General features: G+C 36.8%; 2 protein-coding genes across 2 annotated transcripts in view; both read left to right on the top strand.

Annotated features, from left to right (window-relative positions):
* Window positions 1–3,701, top strand: part of LOC113576349 (calcium-activated potassium channel subunit alpha-1-like) — a 55,697-nt gene extending 51,996 nt beyond the window's left edge. The window contains exons 28-30 of the mRNA XM_081698007.1: window positions 472–681; window positions 1,841–1,870; window positions 2,382–3,701. Coding sequence (XP_081554133.1) covers window positions 472–681; window positions 1,841–1,847 — 217 coding nt within the window. The 3' untranslated portion in view covers window positions 1,848–1,870; window positions 2,382–3,701. The remainder of the gene's footprint in view (window positions 1–471; window positions 682–1,840; window positions 1,871–2,381) is intronic.
* Window positions 3,702–8,028: 4,327 nt separating this feature from the next.
* LOC118240059 (calcium-activated potassium channel subunit alpha-1-like) overlaps window positions 8,029–15,178 on the top strand; it is a 65,559-nt gene continuing 58,409 nt past the window's right edge. The window contains exon 1 of the mRNA XM_081697675.1: window positions 8,029–9,292. Coding sequence (XP_081553801.1) covers window positions 9,011–9,292 — 282 coding nt within the window. The 5' untranslated portion in view covers window positions 8,029–9,010. The remainder of the gene's footprint in view (window positions 9,293–15,178) is intronic.

The following is a 15,178-nucleotide window of genomic DNA, read 5'->3' on the forward strand; positions in this document are numbered from 1 at the left end:
TCTGTGGTTTACTGTGTGTTATCATTCTGAACTATTCTGATTTTTGACCCTGTTCATGTTTTTGACTGCCTCTTGGATTCACATTTGGTTTGGTTGCCTGTTACCGTTGTACCTTTCAGATTATGACCTTGGATTGTTTTTCATGACATTTTTGAAATGACCCTTTTTGAAACAAGAATTTAAACTACTATAGAACATACTTTTAAAATTCACGAGTGTCTGGTTTTATGTGTGTGCAAGTGTGTGTTTGTGTGTGTGTGTGTGTGTGTGTGTGTGTGTGTGTGTGTGTGTGTGTGTGTGTGTGTAGGTGTGTAGTACTATAGGGCTTAGGTGCCTGGTGTGTATTCTTTATACACACACACACACACACACACACACACACACACGCACATGCTCTCTCTTCCTCCCCCTTTTATATCCATGATCTTAAGCTTTCATTATAGTTTTCTCTCTCTCTCTTCTCTGTCACAGGTTTGTAATCACCACCCCTCCATATGACCTGGAGCTGATACCTACAGACAAGGTCTTCTGCCTAATGCAGTTTGACCCTACTAGGGGTCAGTTTGGCAACACACTGTCACACTCCTCCCGCTCCTCCTACAACTCGAGTAAAAAGACCTCGGCCAGCGTAGGCTCATGCAACAGCCAGCCAAAGTGCTATGAGCCGTGCGACAACCAGAAGTATGTGCTATAAAGCTTGTTATCGATTCACTGCACCCTCTCTCCTTGACTTTCTTTCTCTCTCTCTCACACAAACACACACACACACACACCCTCACCTTCTTTCTCACACTCTGTATCTTTTTCCTCTCTCCCCCTTTTACTTTACTTTTCTCTCTGTCTCTTTCACTCTCTCTCTCTCTCTCTCTCTCTCTCTCTCTCTCTGCCTGTTTGGTTTGTCTGGCATTGTGCAGCTGAATGTCAAAGAGAATCTCCTTAATGATCACATCCACACTATACATCCTCTTGAAAGTGTCATCTTGCCTGTTCTTTTAGCATCAATGCAAATTTGTCTATAATCACAGTTAAATTAAATTAAATTAAATTAAACTTTACATTTAAAAGTGGTGCATTTTCATTGATGTTGTGTGATTGAATTTCGGTACAGAGTTGCAACCATTTTGCACTGGCACTGCACTTTTTCATCTCATAACATCACTATGAACATCATGGGAATTTCCTCTTGCATGGGAAAAACACATTTTAAATCAACACCTCCACTCACTCCACTGTTTAGCACCCTACTGTGTAAATCTCCATTCAGCACTGAGGGCTTTGTTGTGGCAGAGGGCTCTAGCATCTCCCACACATGAAGAACAATGATGATGTTTCAGTACTTCGGTACCTATCACTGCCTTCTCAGTGTGTGATAACCTTAAGAATAATCCAAGCACAGACAACCTAGTTTATTGTCACCTTGCTTGAGAAACAGGACTTGCTATTAATTTTGGTTTCCATCCTTACTTCCACTCTTCGGGAGCAGTCAGTACCGCCATGTACACAACTGCAGTGTTACTTAGGACGAAACAATGTTTTTACTATATTTAATAAGAATGATGATGTTTTGATTGACTGAATATGAGTATTCAGCAGTCTGATGTTGTATGTGTTCGTCAGCTGGAGCAGTTGTGAGTCTATGCAGTCTGTGACATCAGGTTAGGTGCCATCATCAACTTTTAGCCAGGACTAGGGCTTCTACATGCTCTTCAGATGGACCAGTAATCTCAGTGTCAATCTTAATCTCACTCTCTATTTTAGTGTCATACATTTGCTCTTTTATTTCCATTGCATACTTTACTCTGATCATATGATTAAAGGCATGTATTTGTTTTTTTAACAGTTGCTGAATGAATATGGAGATGTTTCTATGGTGAGTAAGTGGACTTTCCAGATATTTTCTTGTATCTTTTTCAAATTTAATTTTAGCTTTTTACAATATTTCACAATTTGTTTTCCAATGGCCTCTTCAAATATGGTTTCACAGTATTTTGAAAGCTATTATAAATTTGCTGCCTTTTTTGGGTGGAACTGTCAAAAAAGGAACTCGAACATTTCAACTCAAAAACATCATGACGATGTATACACAAGAACATCACTGATAGAAGTACATTTTCTGCAAATGATTGCTATGAAACATGCTAAGTAACATGTTTGCTTTCTTCACTGAATTCTTTGTTCATATTCATAAGTGAATCAGAATTTCTGGACCAAAGTTTCTCATTTAATTGATGTTAAAGGTGTAAAATGTATTAAAAAAAAACCTTCCAGATGTAAAAAATGTTCCAGTAATTATACTGAAATACTTTCAGAATAAAAACCTCATTTTCTGGACTAAAGGAATGATCAACTGTTTGTTCTCCGAACTTTCCCACTTGTTGCAGATAACACGAGATTATTGTGGTTCCTGTTTTTCCACAACCTTCTTCTTCATGCATCTGCTCCTTTCTAAATAGTTAAGTGAATACAAAAACAACATATTTACAATCATGTGAAAACATTGGCTCTAATTTACCAGCAAGGTCCTACTGCCCTTCTGCCATTCACCAGATTACTGATCATGTTCACATGTGCCTTGTTCTGCCCTATTTGTTTTTTGCCCTGTTTAAAGCACATGGGTACTCTCCGCTAGTGCTACACATTACCAGCCTTCTATGCTTCGAGACATACTGCTGCAGCTCAGTGCTCCAAGTCATACTGCCAGCAATTTCATTTGCAATTATTGTACTGGCCAACTCATCACTGTCCTTTTTATTGCTTACTACAGTGGAGCATAAAGAAGTCCTTATTTCCACTTGCGTCTCGCTCCCTCCTGTCCAGTGTCACATGTCCAAGTTTGAATATGTGCAGAATTTCTTATCTATATATTGTTTGGTAGTGGGTTTGTTTTTTTTTTTTGGTGTTTGTTTGGCTTTGGTTTGCTTTGTTTTTTTGTCCCAAGACTGTAAATCACAACACTTTTGAAGGATTTTACTTTTTTTTTTTTCCTTCTTTAGATTTGACATTGTATTTCAGTGGTTTACATTCAAAATGATATATAATGAATGTATTATGTGCAAAGTGAGTTATTTTTAATTAAACTAGCTAAAGAACTTTGATTATTCAACACATTATTAATGATATTTAATCATAATATTCCAGTATCACCTTTATTACAATATTTAAATATTTCCTTTTGAAACATTCACATCTCTTTGGCAACCCATGCCAAAACATTTAACATATTAAGATGTTGAACCAGTGTTCCATGACTTTGACTTAATAATTTAGTCCTCTGGTATAACTAGCATAATTAAGTAATTAGGATAGAATATGTAATGCTATATACCATGAAGTTTATTATAATTAAAACAATAAAAAATAACTCCGGAGCCCAGAGGGTGGATGCTTTCTGTGTGACATCTCCACATACTTCTTTGCTCCGCCCACTTTTTAGGTTTAATTGTGAGTGATTGTTTCCACCTGTTTCTTGTTATTCAATTGATAGTTGTATATTTCCCAATTTCTTCAGTTTATTTAGGTCTTTAGTTCCTTGTCAGTTATTGTGCAAGTTGTATGTTTCTGGATTCCATGTTTATTTCTGGTCTAGATCATGTTGTATGTTCTATACTGACATGTTCTCTTGTTCTGTTTCATGTAGTTTTGCCTTGTGATTTGTTTCTTAATTTTGTGTTTTCAGTTGCTTTCATTAAAAATCCCTCCTTTGCTTGCATCCTGCCACTTGCCTCATCACTGCTAGCATTACACAATTAACATAGATATTGTGTACAACTAAAGAGCAATTAAATAAACAAGTTTGTTGTTTAAAAGCTAACTTTCATATCCTATTAATTAGCATACATGTGGTTTTTTTTATAGCTTAATAGTCAGTTTAGGCTGTTCTGAGATCAGCTGTCTCTGCTTGGCATTTCAGCTTGTCTAATCATTCCATACATCTACAGATAAAGTGCTGGAAAACCAAAGCAGTGCAAAATGATCAACAACCTGGCTGAGAAATTCAAAATGGTTAAATATTACATTCTCTTCTTTTGGGTTTACTATATATATATATATATATATATATATATATATATATATATATATATATATATATATATAATGTGTGTGTGTGTGTGTGTGTGTACATACAAACATAAGGTTACTGTGGCAATACATGTAATTTTAACAGATTCTTGATTTTTTTTTCCCATGCATACTTTAATCTGTTTTGATTGAAAATAGCTTTAAATCAAACAACCACCAGTCATATAAAGTGTTTGCACAAATAGAAATGTTTTATATACATCAGAAAATCCAGTTTTTTAAATTGTTGTGTAGTGTTGTTTATCACAAAGAGAGATGAAAGAAACAGAACAGAGAGAGGCTCATTATCAGTTTGGAGAACAGATCTGAGACAAGCTATATTGACAGGACAGTCAGTGTGCAAGTATACAGAGAGGCTGGCTCAGACAGGGTAACACAGTCAGTTTTTTGGCCCAAGCCTTGACCGGTTGCCAATCTACTTTTCCCCTTTTTTCTTATGTATTTAAATAAACTGAAATATGTAGAACATAATAAAAAATAATTCTTTTAGCAATGGTATCCATACATGTATATTAGTTGTCTAATGCCAAGTTCACACTGCACGATTTTAGCCATGATATTCCACAGGTTTTGGAGTTTGCCCAGAGTTAAAACATCAGCTCTTGGACTCTATGCTTGAATAAGATGTCATCTGAGAGACTTGCCGATTGCTCTGAGACTAACGCTGTTTCATGCATGGTATCTCATCAAAAAATTGTTTGGAGATAAGACAGACTTGTCGGATCTTGAAAGATCTTATAATGTGTGACCACCATCACTGATCTGTCATGTAGTTAGCAAAATACAATGACTACCCAATTACAAGCAACTTGTGTATCTGACAACTTTGAAAGTTATGTCATGTGTCTGTGGCATAAAAAGCCTTGTTTGAAAAACCATCCTGGGGTGGAATCTTGGTTTGATTGCATTTTTTGATGGGTTTCTCAAATACCTTCATTACCAATAATATTAAATGAGAGAAGTCATTAAACTCCTTTACAAAATACCAAATTATTGTTGTCTGTAGGAAATTAATATTTATTTTATCAATATACACATGGGTTAATGTTATATTAGAGAAGCATATAAGTTATTGATTTACATCTGGCAACAGGAACAACAATGGACTTTTTTCCACAAGCTAGGATTTTTTCCTTGTTCCAGAGACCATTTAAAAATATAATAAAATATAATCACTTAGTTGCTCTGCACAAGCATTGAAAAGTTTAATTGAGATATTATCTTACATTTACAGCATTTAGCTGAAGCTTTTATCCAAAACAACTTACAATTATGAGTGAGTACAACTTGAGCAATTGAGGGTTAGGGTTGCATCTCTATCCAAATGTGTTGGTTTACCTAAGCTTGTTATTTCCATATCATAGTCAGTGTCTGTAGCCATAAACCAGGTTTCTGTAAAGGCCATAGCCTGTGTTACTATAGTCTGATATATACTTGATGTTTGCTTGAAACTCATCTACTTTGTTTCGTAGAGACTGAACATTGGCAAGGATGATAGATGGTAAGGGATTGTGGCCGAGGCCATATTTTAAAATTCTAATCCTAACACTACCTATTTTCTCACACTTACACATTTTAAAATTATATTTCCATAAATTAGATACTGATGGCAAACTGTCAATCTTAAATAATTCAGTATCTGGATCATTTTTCCAAATACTACGGATCTGTTCTGGATTGTTACATTTCAGCAGAAAATCTCAAGAAGAACATCGACTTGAACCTCAGAGTTCTTACATGATAGAATGTTATCCAGATGAGGACTGCTGCAAATAGTTCCATTGTGCATATGATTAGCCCATAAAAGTTTGCCTTAAAAAATGGTAACTTGATTTTTAAAATGTTTAAAAATTCACTAAGTAACTTTCAGAAAAACTTCCCAAAAAACAAGATGTTCACATGCACAAAACACACCACACCTCCGCACATCCCTGCTGCCGATCATTACTAGTGCAGCGCCCTTGCCCATTTTAGGTTCCTATGCATTGTTTTCAATTTACAAAGATGTATGACATTGCAAGGATTTTCATTACATGTATGAGGACAGACTTGGAATAAAACAGCTAAAAAATGAACAAACATAAACATGGAAATAAAAAGGCTACTCATATAACAAACTAAAGAAGGGGTTCCCAACCTTGCTCTTGAACAAATCAAGCAGCTAAATATTAAATGTAAATACCTACTGCAGTAAACAGAGATATTGAGCTCCACCTTTTTAAAACTCTGGAGGTCAAATAACAATCTTATATCAGAGTTCTCTAACAGCACTTGTTTTTCCTTGTCCACATGGCAAAAACAGCCGAGTTTTCAGAATTACCCACTTTGGAGAGTGGATGTAAAAACAACATATTTTCAGTGGGTTTTTTTTTTCTTCAGTTTACCTATGGTAGTGTAGACTGGTTAATGAGCTGGATCTAGGCCCATATTCAAAAAGCTTCACACATTAGGAGTGATGAATGGGGATCAGATTTTTCTTATTTACTCTAATCTTGCAGACAAACAGATCACAGATCAGCACCCTAACTCTGAGAAGATTTGTGAACATGGGTCCAGGTGTGGATGCAGGCAATTCTTGAAAGTTTGTGAGAGGGTTGATTTAAGGGAACCAAGAAGTGGGACAGGAACACATACATTTACAAAACATGGATACTCCAGTACCACTAACACTATTTTCAATTTGTTGTTTGGCATCTTTGTAGCGCTGTAAACAGTAACAAAATTACTAGTAATAACTGCTTGATCATTGAGATTTGGGTCCTGATGATTGAATTTGAGGCATTATGGATATTAATTGCATTACAGGTTGATTCACAACATTGTACATCTTTCTCAGTTATTAAGGAATCATTTATAACGTTGCTTACCATTGAAAATGTCCTAATTTACCTGATGCCTTTTTTATACAAAGCAACTTACAACTAAGTATAACTTGAGGGTTAAGGGCCTTGCTCAGGGGCACAACAGTGGCAACTTGACAGTGGTGGGGCTTGAACCAGCAACCTTCCAACTACAAATCAAGTATCTTAACCACTGAGCTGCCCCTGCCTAACTTTTATAGCTTCCTAAAATGATTTGAAACCTATGGAATATTATCATAATATTAGAATCAGTGTTGATTTTATGCATATCAATTGTTGAATGGGCTTCTATCCAACACTGGAAAATTTGAATGATAACAGAATCAGAAACAATCAGAAAATAAACAAATACATATAAATTCCTTCACCAGTTAAATTAGGTGATAGTGTTAAGTAGGTTTTACCACTACAGAATCAAGCATTTTTAATGAAAGTCACTGATCTTCTGGCTATCATGCATTATGAACACATATCAGTTAATTACATCTTGTGGTCATTCTGTGAATTCATCTAGGTTCTAGTTCCAATTGCAGTCCATGAATACACCATGAATGTCAATTTCTCATGTATATGAGATGGTTTTGCTTTTCACTGCCACAGCATGGTAGAATTATGTATAACCTTATAAACATTTACATTTAAGCCAACAATCCATAGTTACCATAGTTACATTCCAGCAAGAAGCACCACTGAAACCAGCAATCTTTGGAAACCTAACCAAATATCTATATCCATAAAACACTTTATCTTGCTATTTGGGAACACATATCTTTAACATTACTGAACTTTAACAAAGACTAAATAGTAATGTTTACTTGGTAGCAAACAACCAAAGAAATAACAGACATTTCCATAAATATCTAAATGAATGGGAACACATTAATAGGAACACAACTTGTTCTAACAAAAATTAATATGAACAGTGCTTTCGTAGCCACTAGAGTCTGTACTGAATTGGTCTGGTCTTACCTGGTTTGTCTGTGATTGGGTGAAGAAAGTTCAAATGTTCTGGCTGTCAATAATTGGCAAATGGAGCCCATTACCTTATTAGGCACTTTTATTTCATTTCATAGTCAAATATGCCAGCGTATTTCATGAAAACTTCATTAATACTATATTTCACACTGTAAAAGATAAAATGCATTTGCTCTAAATATTTACCTGTTTGGCTTTCCATAGTATTGTGACCAATTTGTATTGTGACCAATTTGGTTTTCCATATTCCTCAGCTTGTAGAAATAAAAGTATAAAAGGTGTCCATTATAAAAGGACTGGAACAAAATTACACAACAGAGACGTTCAGTAGTCCTTCGTTTTATGTTTTATCAACCTGTTTCCTTTTGAATAGAGGACAGTTTAGAACAACAAAATACTTGTTGCGCGGTGTTTATTTTTGCTTTTATGTTATTTTTATGTTTTCCTGTATCACATCCAACTGTGCGATGAGGAATGTTTGCCATTTGAAGTGGTTTGCTGATTATATTCCGGGCAATAGATTCCGCCCTCCTACCTGTACTGCACCTTGGTAGCCTCTGGAGTACAACTGCTTCTTTGTAACAGCTGCCCTCTGTCAGCACAGTCGGTGAGAGACAGAATACCTGCCAACGTGCTACGCTCAGCTTTGGTGTTTTTAAGCAAACGACAAATAATCAAATTACAAGAACGAAAGACAAGAGCGATTGACAGCGTTCAGTCTGTCAGAGAACAGCAAGAACATCAGTGCATCGGTTAGAGTCAACAAACGTTGCTGGATCGCTACTTGACAGACTACTTGAGGACTAACATGAGATCGATGTATCTGTGCTGAGAAATAGTAGTTCGTTTTACGGTGAAGAATGTGAAACGCTTCGAATAAGTTAGCGCTTTAGCACACGTCTTGGGAGAGAAATTTAGTTTTCGAGGATTTTCTGCTTAGCCAAAGCCGTTCGTACGTTACAGGTTGCAGTCTTCTCATTTATCGCGGAGGTAATCGTGAGAGCGGGTGGCCCGCGCCCGGAGGAGAGTGGTGGCCGAGGCAACAACTGGATAACCGTTTCGGGCGTGCTGGTGCGTCACCTAAAATATCGTACATGTTTCCATCCGAGGATGACAACTTGTGGCTCGACACCAGTGACATCTTGGAGATAAAGACGGAAAAAGAAAGTACACTAACGGATCAGTTATCAGAAAGCCAAATGGAAATCCTCATACTCTACTCGCCAGATATTCCGTGCGCCGAGAGCGGGCAACGGATGTGGTGGGCGTTCCTCGTCGCATCCTTGGCCACTTTCTTTGGAGGTCTATTCATCATACTGTTATGGAGAACGCTCAGATATTTATGGACCGTTTGCTGCCAGTGCGGCAACAAGCAGGTAAGATAATTAACACGTGTTTATAACCAGTGAAACATTTATGCTACAGCTCGTCTACTGTAGAATCTAATTACCGACTACTTATTTGATGCTCTATTGCCCCTGGTACATGTTGGCTCTGCACGTAGTTGTTTTAGCATCAGCCACTATTCATAAAATGTATACAGCCTGAACAGGGAGACTTTATCTGGACCTTTTATATACCAACCTCCAGTCCTCTTCAAACACCTTAGCCATGTAGACTGACCAAGGTGTACTGATTCTAAGAGTGATTTGTGGTAAGGTTGCATTGGGAATGGTCATTTGGGTGTTTTGAATAGGTGTAGCCTTGTTGTCCAGGTTTTACATGGATTTAGAACCACAGCTGTAGAATCAGGCATCCTTACTGATGACTGTCTTTTTTTCTAGCAAATCACAGTCCTATAGGTCATGGTCAAACTCCAAACAGGGTTGTAAAATGACCACAAATGTTTTACAATGATTTGGTGGCAAACAGTTATTTGGAAATCATCAGTCTCTCTTTTTTTTTTTTTAAATTTTTTTTTTTTGGGGGGGGGGGGGGGGTAGATGTAGCATTAATTAGCTACATTTTTCATGATGTCCATGTCCCTACAAGGATAGTAAAATGAATGTGTGTGTGTGTGTTGGAGAGAGAGAGTATATGTGATTGTATTCCTCTGCAGAAATGAGCTGACCCTAAGTGTTATTACAGCATAATTAAAAATGATCAGTGTACCATATATAATAAGGATAATAAGGAAGTAATCACAACTGCTAAAATAATCACACCATTTACATAACTTGCTGGTATTTGTGAAAGAAAGAAGACAGAGAGAATTTGTGCTTATTGGAATTGCCATGGCAGCGAGAGGAAGGGACTGCTCTGATAACTTCTCTAACATACTAGAGCTGCTTATGTGTCCCATGTTTGACATCTTGCCAAGAGCCATAAATAGGTTTGATTACCTTATCCATTGTGCATATTACACGCACACACATGAACATACACCCACCCTCCATAGCTGCTGGTTTCATTGTATGCCCTGTCATACATTGAGTGTAAATTCTGTGAGACAGACCACAAAGGTCCCATCTGAAATGTGGGCGGGGCTGAGCATTCTCAGTGTAATTCTGGTGGGTGGGATGGAGCATGTTCTGTATATATGTTAGTAGTACTGTGCTGAGGGTTGCCCAGGCAGTACTAGAGTGTAATTTTATACATTGCCTTTTTGTTTCTCTCTATCACTGTTTTGAATTAAGGCTAGCCTTTTTTCTTCCTATGGTTATTAACTACAGCAAAATGGGGCATCCACTTCACTGGTTTTTTTTTTTAAATAATACTTGTGCAATAATGCACAAATTTCATGTATCATGACTGATGTTATTCAGTTGTTATTTTAGTTTGTCATTTTAGTTGTTGTTTTATTTTCTGGAGTTATGTGGAGGCAGTGCACAATTGCGTTCAGCTAACTTGGAAATAATTTATTAAGAATGAACCTTAATTGTCCTGTTTATTAATTAGTATATATTAATTCCCTTTTTTATTATCTCAACCTGTAGAATTAATGTTGAGTGTCACTGATTAGTCACTGAGTTAGGATTGGCCATATGAATGAATGTTATTACAATAAAATATGTCCCAGAATGTTTTTTAGCATATTGTCAGTTTTCTCATTAGTTCTAGAAACAGTGATCCACTGTATGTTTTATGAAAGAAAAATCATATATTGCCTGTAAACAACAAACAGGTGTCACACTATCAAAATAAAGGTGCATTAATATTTTTCTTGCCAATTCAAATAAACTGTGAAATGTGTAGAACATAAAAAGATATATGTGCCATCAGCACATGTATATTAGAAGCCTGAGGAAACCTGTTTGGAAACCCCTGAATTACAGGATGGAACCTTGTTTTGTGTTTACATTGACCTCCTGTTAGTTTCCATCTGTTTGGAAAACATAACAGAATTCAGTAAGCACTCTGCATCGCCAAGTGCTTAAACTATTTATTATTTATAGGTTTATATTGCACTACCATGTAACATTAGTTTGAAAGTGTAAATGTAAATGTAGATAAAAGGAAGAAAGATTAAAAAAAACTAAAAATTTCAAAAGAACTAAATGATGGAGTTATTTATTAGTGTCACAGAATGCTTACCTCCCACGAGTCACATGGTTTGGCCAGCCACGTGTAGTGGGAGGATCTGTTTGTGGCCACACCTGCACACACCTGCACCTTGTTTGTTTTTAAACCCGTGTTGAAGTGTGCAGAGTGTTGGTCATTGTTGACGTAACGTGTTGTTGTTGTTGATGGTGATGTTAAATGTTATACTCATCATTGTTAGATGTGTACGTGTTTATCGTGTTCGTTTATTGTTAATCGTTTCATGTTCTTTGTTTGTAACATGTGTGAGTGCCATTGTCTCTAAGTGTTAATAAATGTTCGTCGCCGTCGTTGGAGCCTGTGCATCCTGCCCCTCGCCCTGGTTATTATGTTAATTGTATAAGTTAATCTGTATGCTTTCATTTTGCAGTTAGGCAAAAAGGGTTACTCTGTAGAACAGGTGTTTGTATCAGACAGTACAGCTCACTTCACTGGTGGCCTCAGTGTGTTTAATTGTTCTACCAACACAGCAGGTTTTCATAGTAATGACAGATTTGGAATTTAATGTGTGTTTGCCATCACACTCTCCTTCAGAGTGACCAAATGCTATGCTGTGTAGTCACTGTATTAATGTCCTATTTTGTATACCCACAAAACAACTAAGGGTTGTTTACATAAACTAGGAGCTACTTAGTATCGCGGGGTGATACACATTTGGTGTGAAAAACCTGTGCTGTTATCATGAAATATCAGCACGTTAGAACACATTTCAACCAGACTGTGAGGTCTAAACTAACTGGTATAATGGATATTGGCCCATGCTCCCCATAGTGCTTATATTTCAATATAATACTTTACTTCTTTTAGTGTCTACTGTTTTGTATTTATTTCTTGTTTAAAGAAATATCATGCTGATTATTGATTTAATTTAGCCTCATTAGAAGCTTTTCTGTATCTCTGTGTTCATTGATGAGTTTTTCTGCTTTAGCCCCGTTTAAAAGATCAGGCTGGATCAGTTAATTCGTTTATGTCTCATGACCCTGCAGGAGTGGCTGGTCCTCCTCTGTGCTCTGGTCCAGCGCTAAGCCTTTCGTTTCCACATAACAGGATCTGCCTGTTATCTTTGGCACCACCTGAGATTTTGTTATTATTCTTAAGGTAAAGCACTTCGTAAACCTTGTGTTTTATAAGTAAAGCTTATGCTGGATGACAAAGGCTTGACCTACTTAAAAGTTCAGAGACCACCTAGAACCGCCTAGTGGTGTGTGTGTGTGTGTGTGTTTTGCCTTAATTAATTTATTTGGGTATCTTGGGCCCAACACACACAAGCAGAGTAACTCAGATTACTCCAGGCAATCCGTATCTTTGCAGATATCAGTATCCATTGAAATACTTGATCTGACAGTGTGCAGGTATCATTACACAAATGAGATCATATTAAATTCACTGCACTAGGTTTTATTCACCTACAGCCACATTAAAGTCACTGGATATATCATGTCCTTTAAAAGAGTTCAGTAAATTCAATCCCCTCTTTTACAGGGCTAATGTGATCTGTGAGAGCTTGACAACAGCAGGTGCTTCTTGTTGTCCAGTTCTGTATTATTTATTGATATTAGAAAGTATTTAATGTAATGTAATTAATAGAATAGTCATTGAAAAAAAGCGTATAAAAGTATATACAAATGTGAAGTACCTTTATATGACTACCAATAACACCTCCAAACATCAGTTTGTCTGTCCAAACGAGTCCGTTAAGCATGTCTTGAGTTTTATGTTTGGAGGTTCTGGGGTTTTTTGGGTTAAGGATTTACCATTACACACACACACACACACACACACACACACACACACACACACACACACACACACACACACACACACACACACACACACACACACTGTAGTTTCCTCCATGTGTTCATTGTCTTTAATTACATTAGGAACATTGTCTGTGGTAATGCAGACTTGTGCATTATCAAGTTTCCACAGATCAAGTGCATCTCTGAGGCCCAGTGCAATTGTTTCTACAATATAATCATCTGGCGTATAGCTTGTCTGAAGACAGATACTTCATCTCCCAGTTATCAATAAAATTATAAGGCTCATGTACTCATATTACAACCAGTCCACAGATTGGATGTGGTTAAAAATAGGTTTTGTTTTTAAATTGATTCACAACTTTCTGTTTCACCTTGTACAGACTGTGCAGTGCTTCTTCTGCAAAGTATTTCTGAATGGTAAAGTCATAATTCAGATCCATTGTTTACATTTTTTACAGAGGCAATGGGAACCATATCTTTTGCTAAATGGTACATTATAGCAGCTGTTATTTCTTTTCATTTAACATTAATCTTGTCATATTCTATGTTGTTGCTAGTGTGGTTGTTTTTCCAGTATATGTGTGCTTATTCCTACCTTATGAAGAAGCATCACAGAATTTAATGCACCCCTTGTAGTTCATAAAGTGTTTTGTTTTTAAATGGCTGAATAAGTTTGTGTTGCCGGTCTTTGTTCCTTCCCTTTGCAAATTTAGTAGATAGCAGTTTGTTGTTCTATATCACTTTCACTTTTTTGGCATCAAATAATGTTTGACAGCACTACACATTTTTTTCCTTCTTCTCAGCCATTGTTTTTATATGTAAATGAAGTAGGCAGTCCCAGTTAAAATGTGGAGTTGGTGATGCACAGTAAATGCACAGACAGAATTTACATGCTACAAACTACCTTCTCAAATCTTCTGTTGAACCTCAAAGGAAAATAAATTGTGATAGTTTCCTTTTCAAACAATGCATAAAAAATATATAATTCACATCGTGTTACTGTGATGCAGGCCTACTGTGGCTGTCTCACAGTACTGTTTTTTGGCCAGTGGCCTACACCAGCAGGTTTGCCCTGTTTACTTCCTACTTCAGTTTGTGAAATGAACCACTGGTGCCTCAGTGGCTGCTGTATCATGAGCAATTCTGTGAAACAGCTTCCAATTTACTGTTCTTTATTTACACTTCTCTTACTCTTACAATCGCTACTCCATTACAACCAGTGACTTTGCTGGAAAGATCAAATTGCACTTTATTTAAAATTACTTTTTTTAGTTTTAGTTTTCAGTGTTGACTGCTGTAGTTGAGTTTGTCTGATCTGTGTATAGAGCTGGTGAAGGTGAGGCTGTAATACTGCATAAACTACCTGCTCTTCTGTGTAATTTGTGTAATTCAAAATGAATGAATTGTCCCAGACTACCACAGCAAGGGTGTGTGTGTAATTTTATTCCTGACTGTTGAAGACAATGGGGACTTTTCTAGAATGTTTTTGTTCGTCAGCTGTCCACAATGTTTGGTGTCAGATGCCCTCTTTCTCCTCCAGCTTTTACCATTTGTGTGCGTGTGTGCATGTAGATAAAATATCTGTTCTGCCAAACCATGCACGCAATCACCCTGTCTCACTTATGTCAGGAGTCCATGTACACAGAATGTCATTTAAGAAAGAAGTCAGCTCTAATGCCAGAACCAACCTACACAATATTTTTGTCTTTCTTAGTAATGATGATGGTGTCTATGTCAGATCAAGCAATAATGTACAACGTTTTAGTTCTGGCAGAGAATTTTGATAAAAATCGTAGAATGAGACCACTTCTATGAGGCTTGTCTACAAGCCACCAATGGTGGATGTCATGAGGTGATGTGAAATTCATTGGACAACTACAAATACTGGCCATGGCTTGGTCGTTGATGATGTATGCTGAATGTCATTTCCTTTAATCACACATCTATCGTTACAGAATC

This window comes from Electrophorus electricus, chromosome 15 (assembly GCF_041902795.1).
Source record: "Electrophorus electricus isolate QZ-2024a chromosome 15, ASM4190279v1, whole genome shotgun sequence".
NCBI classification, from domain to species: Eukaryota; Metazoa; Chordata; class Actinopteri; order Gymnotiformes; family Gymnotidae; genus Electrophorus; species Electrophorus electricus.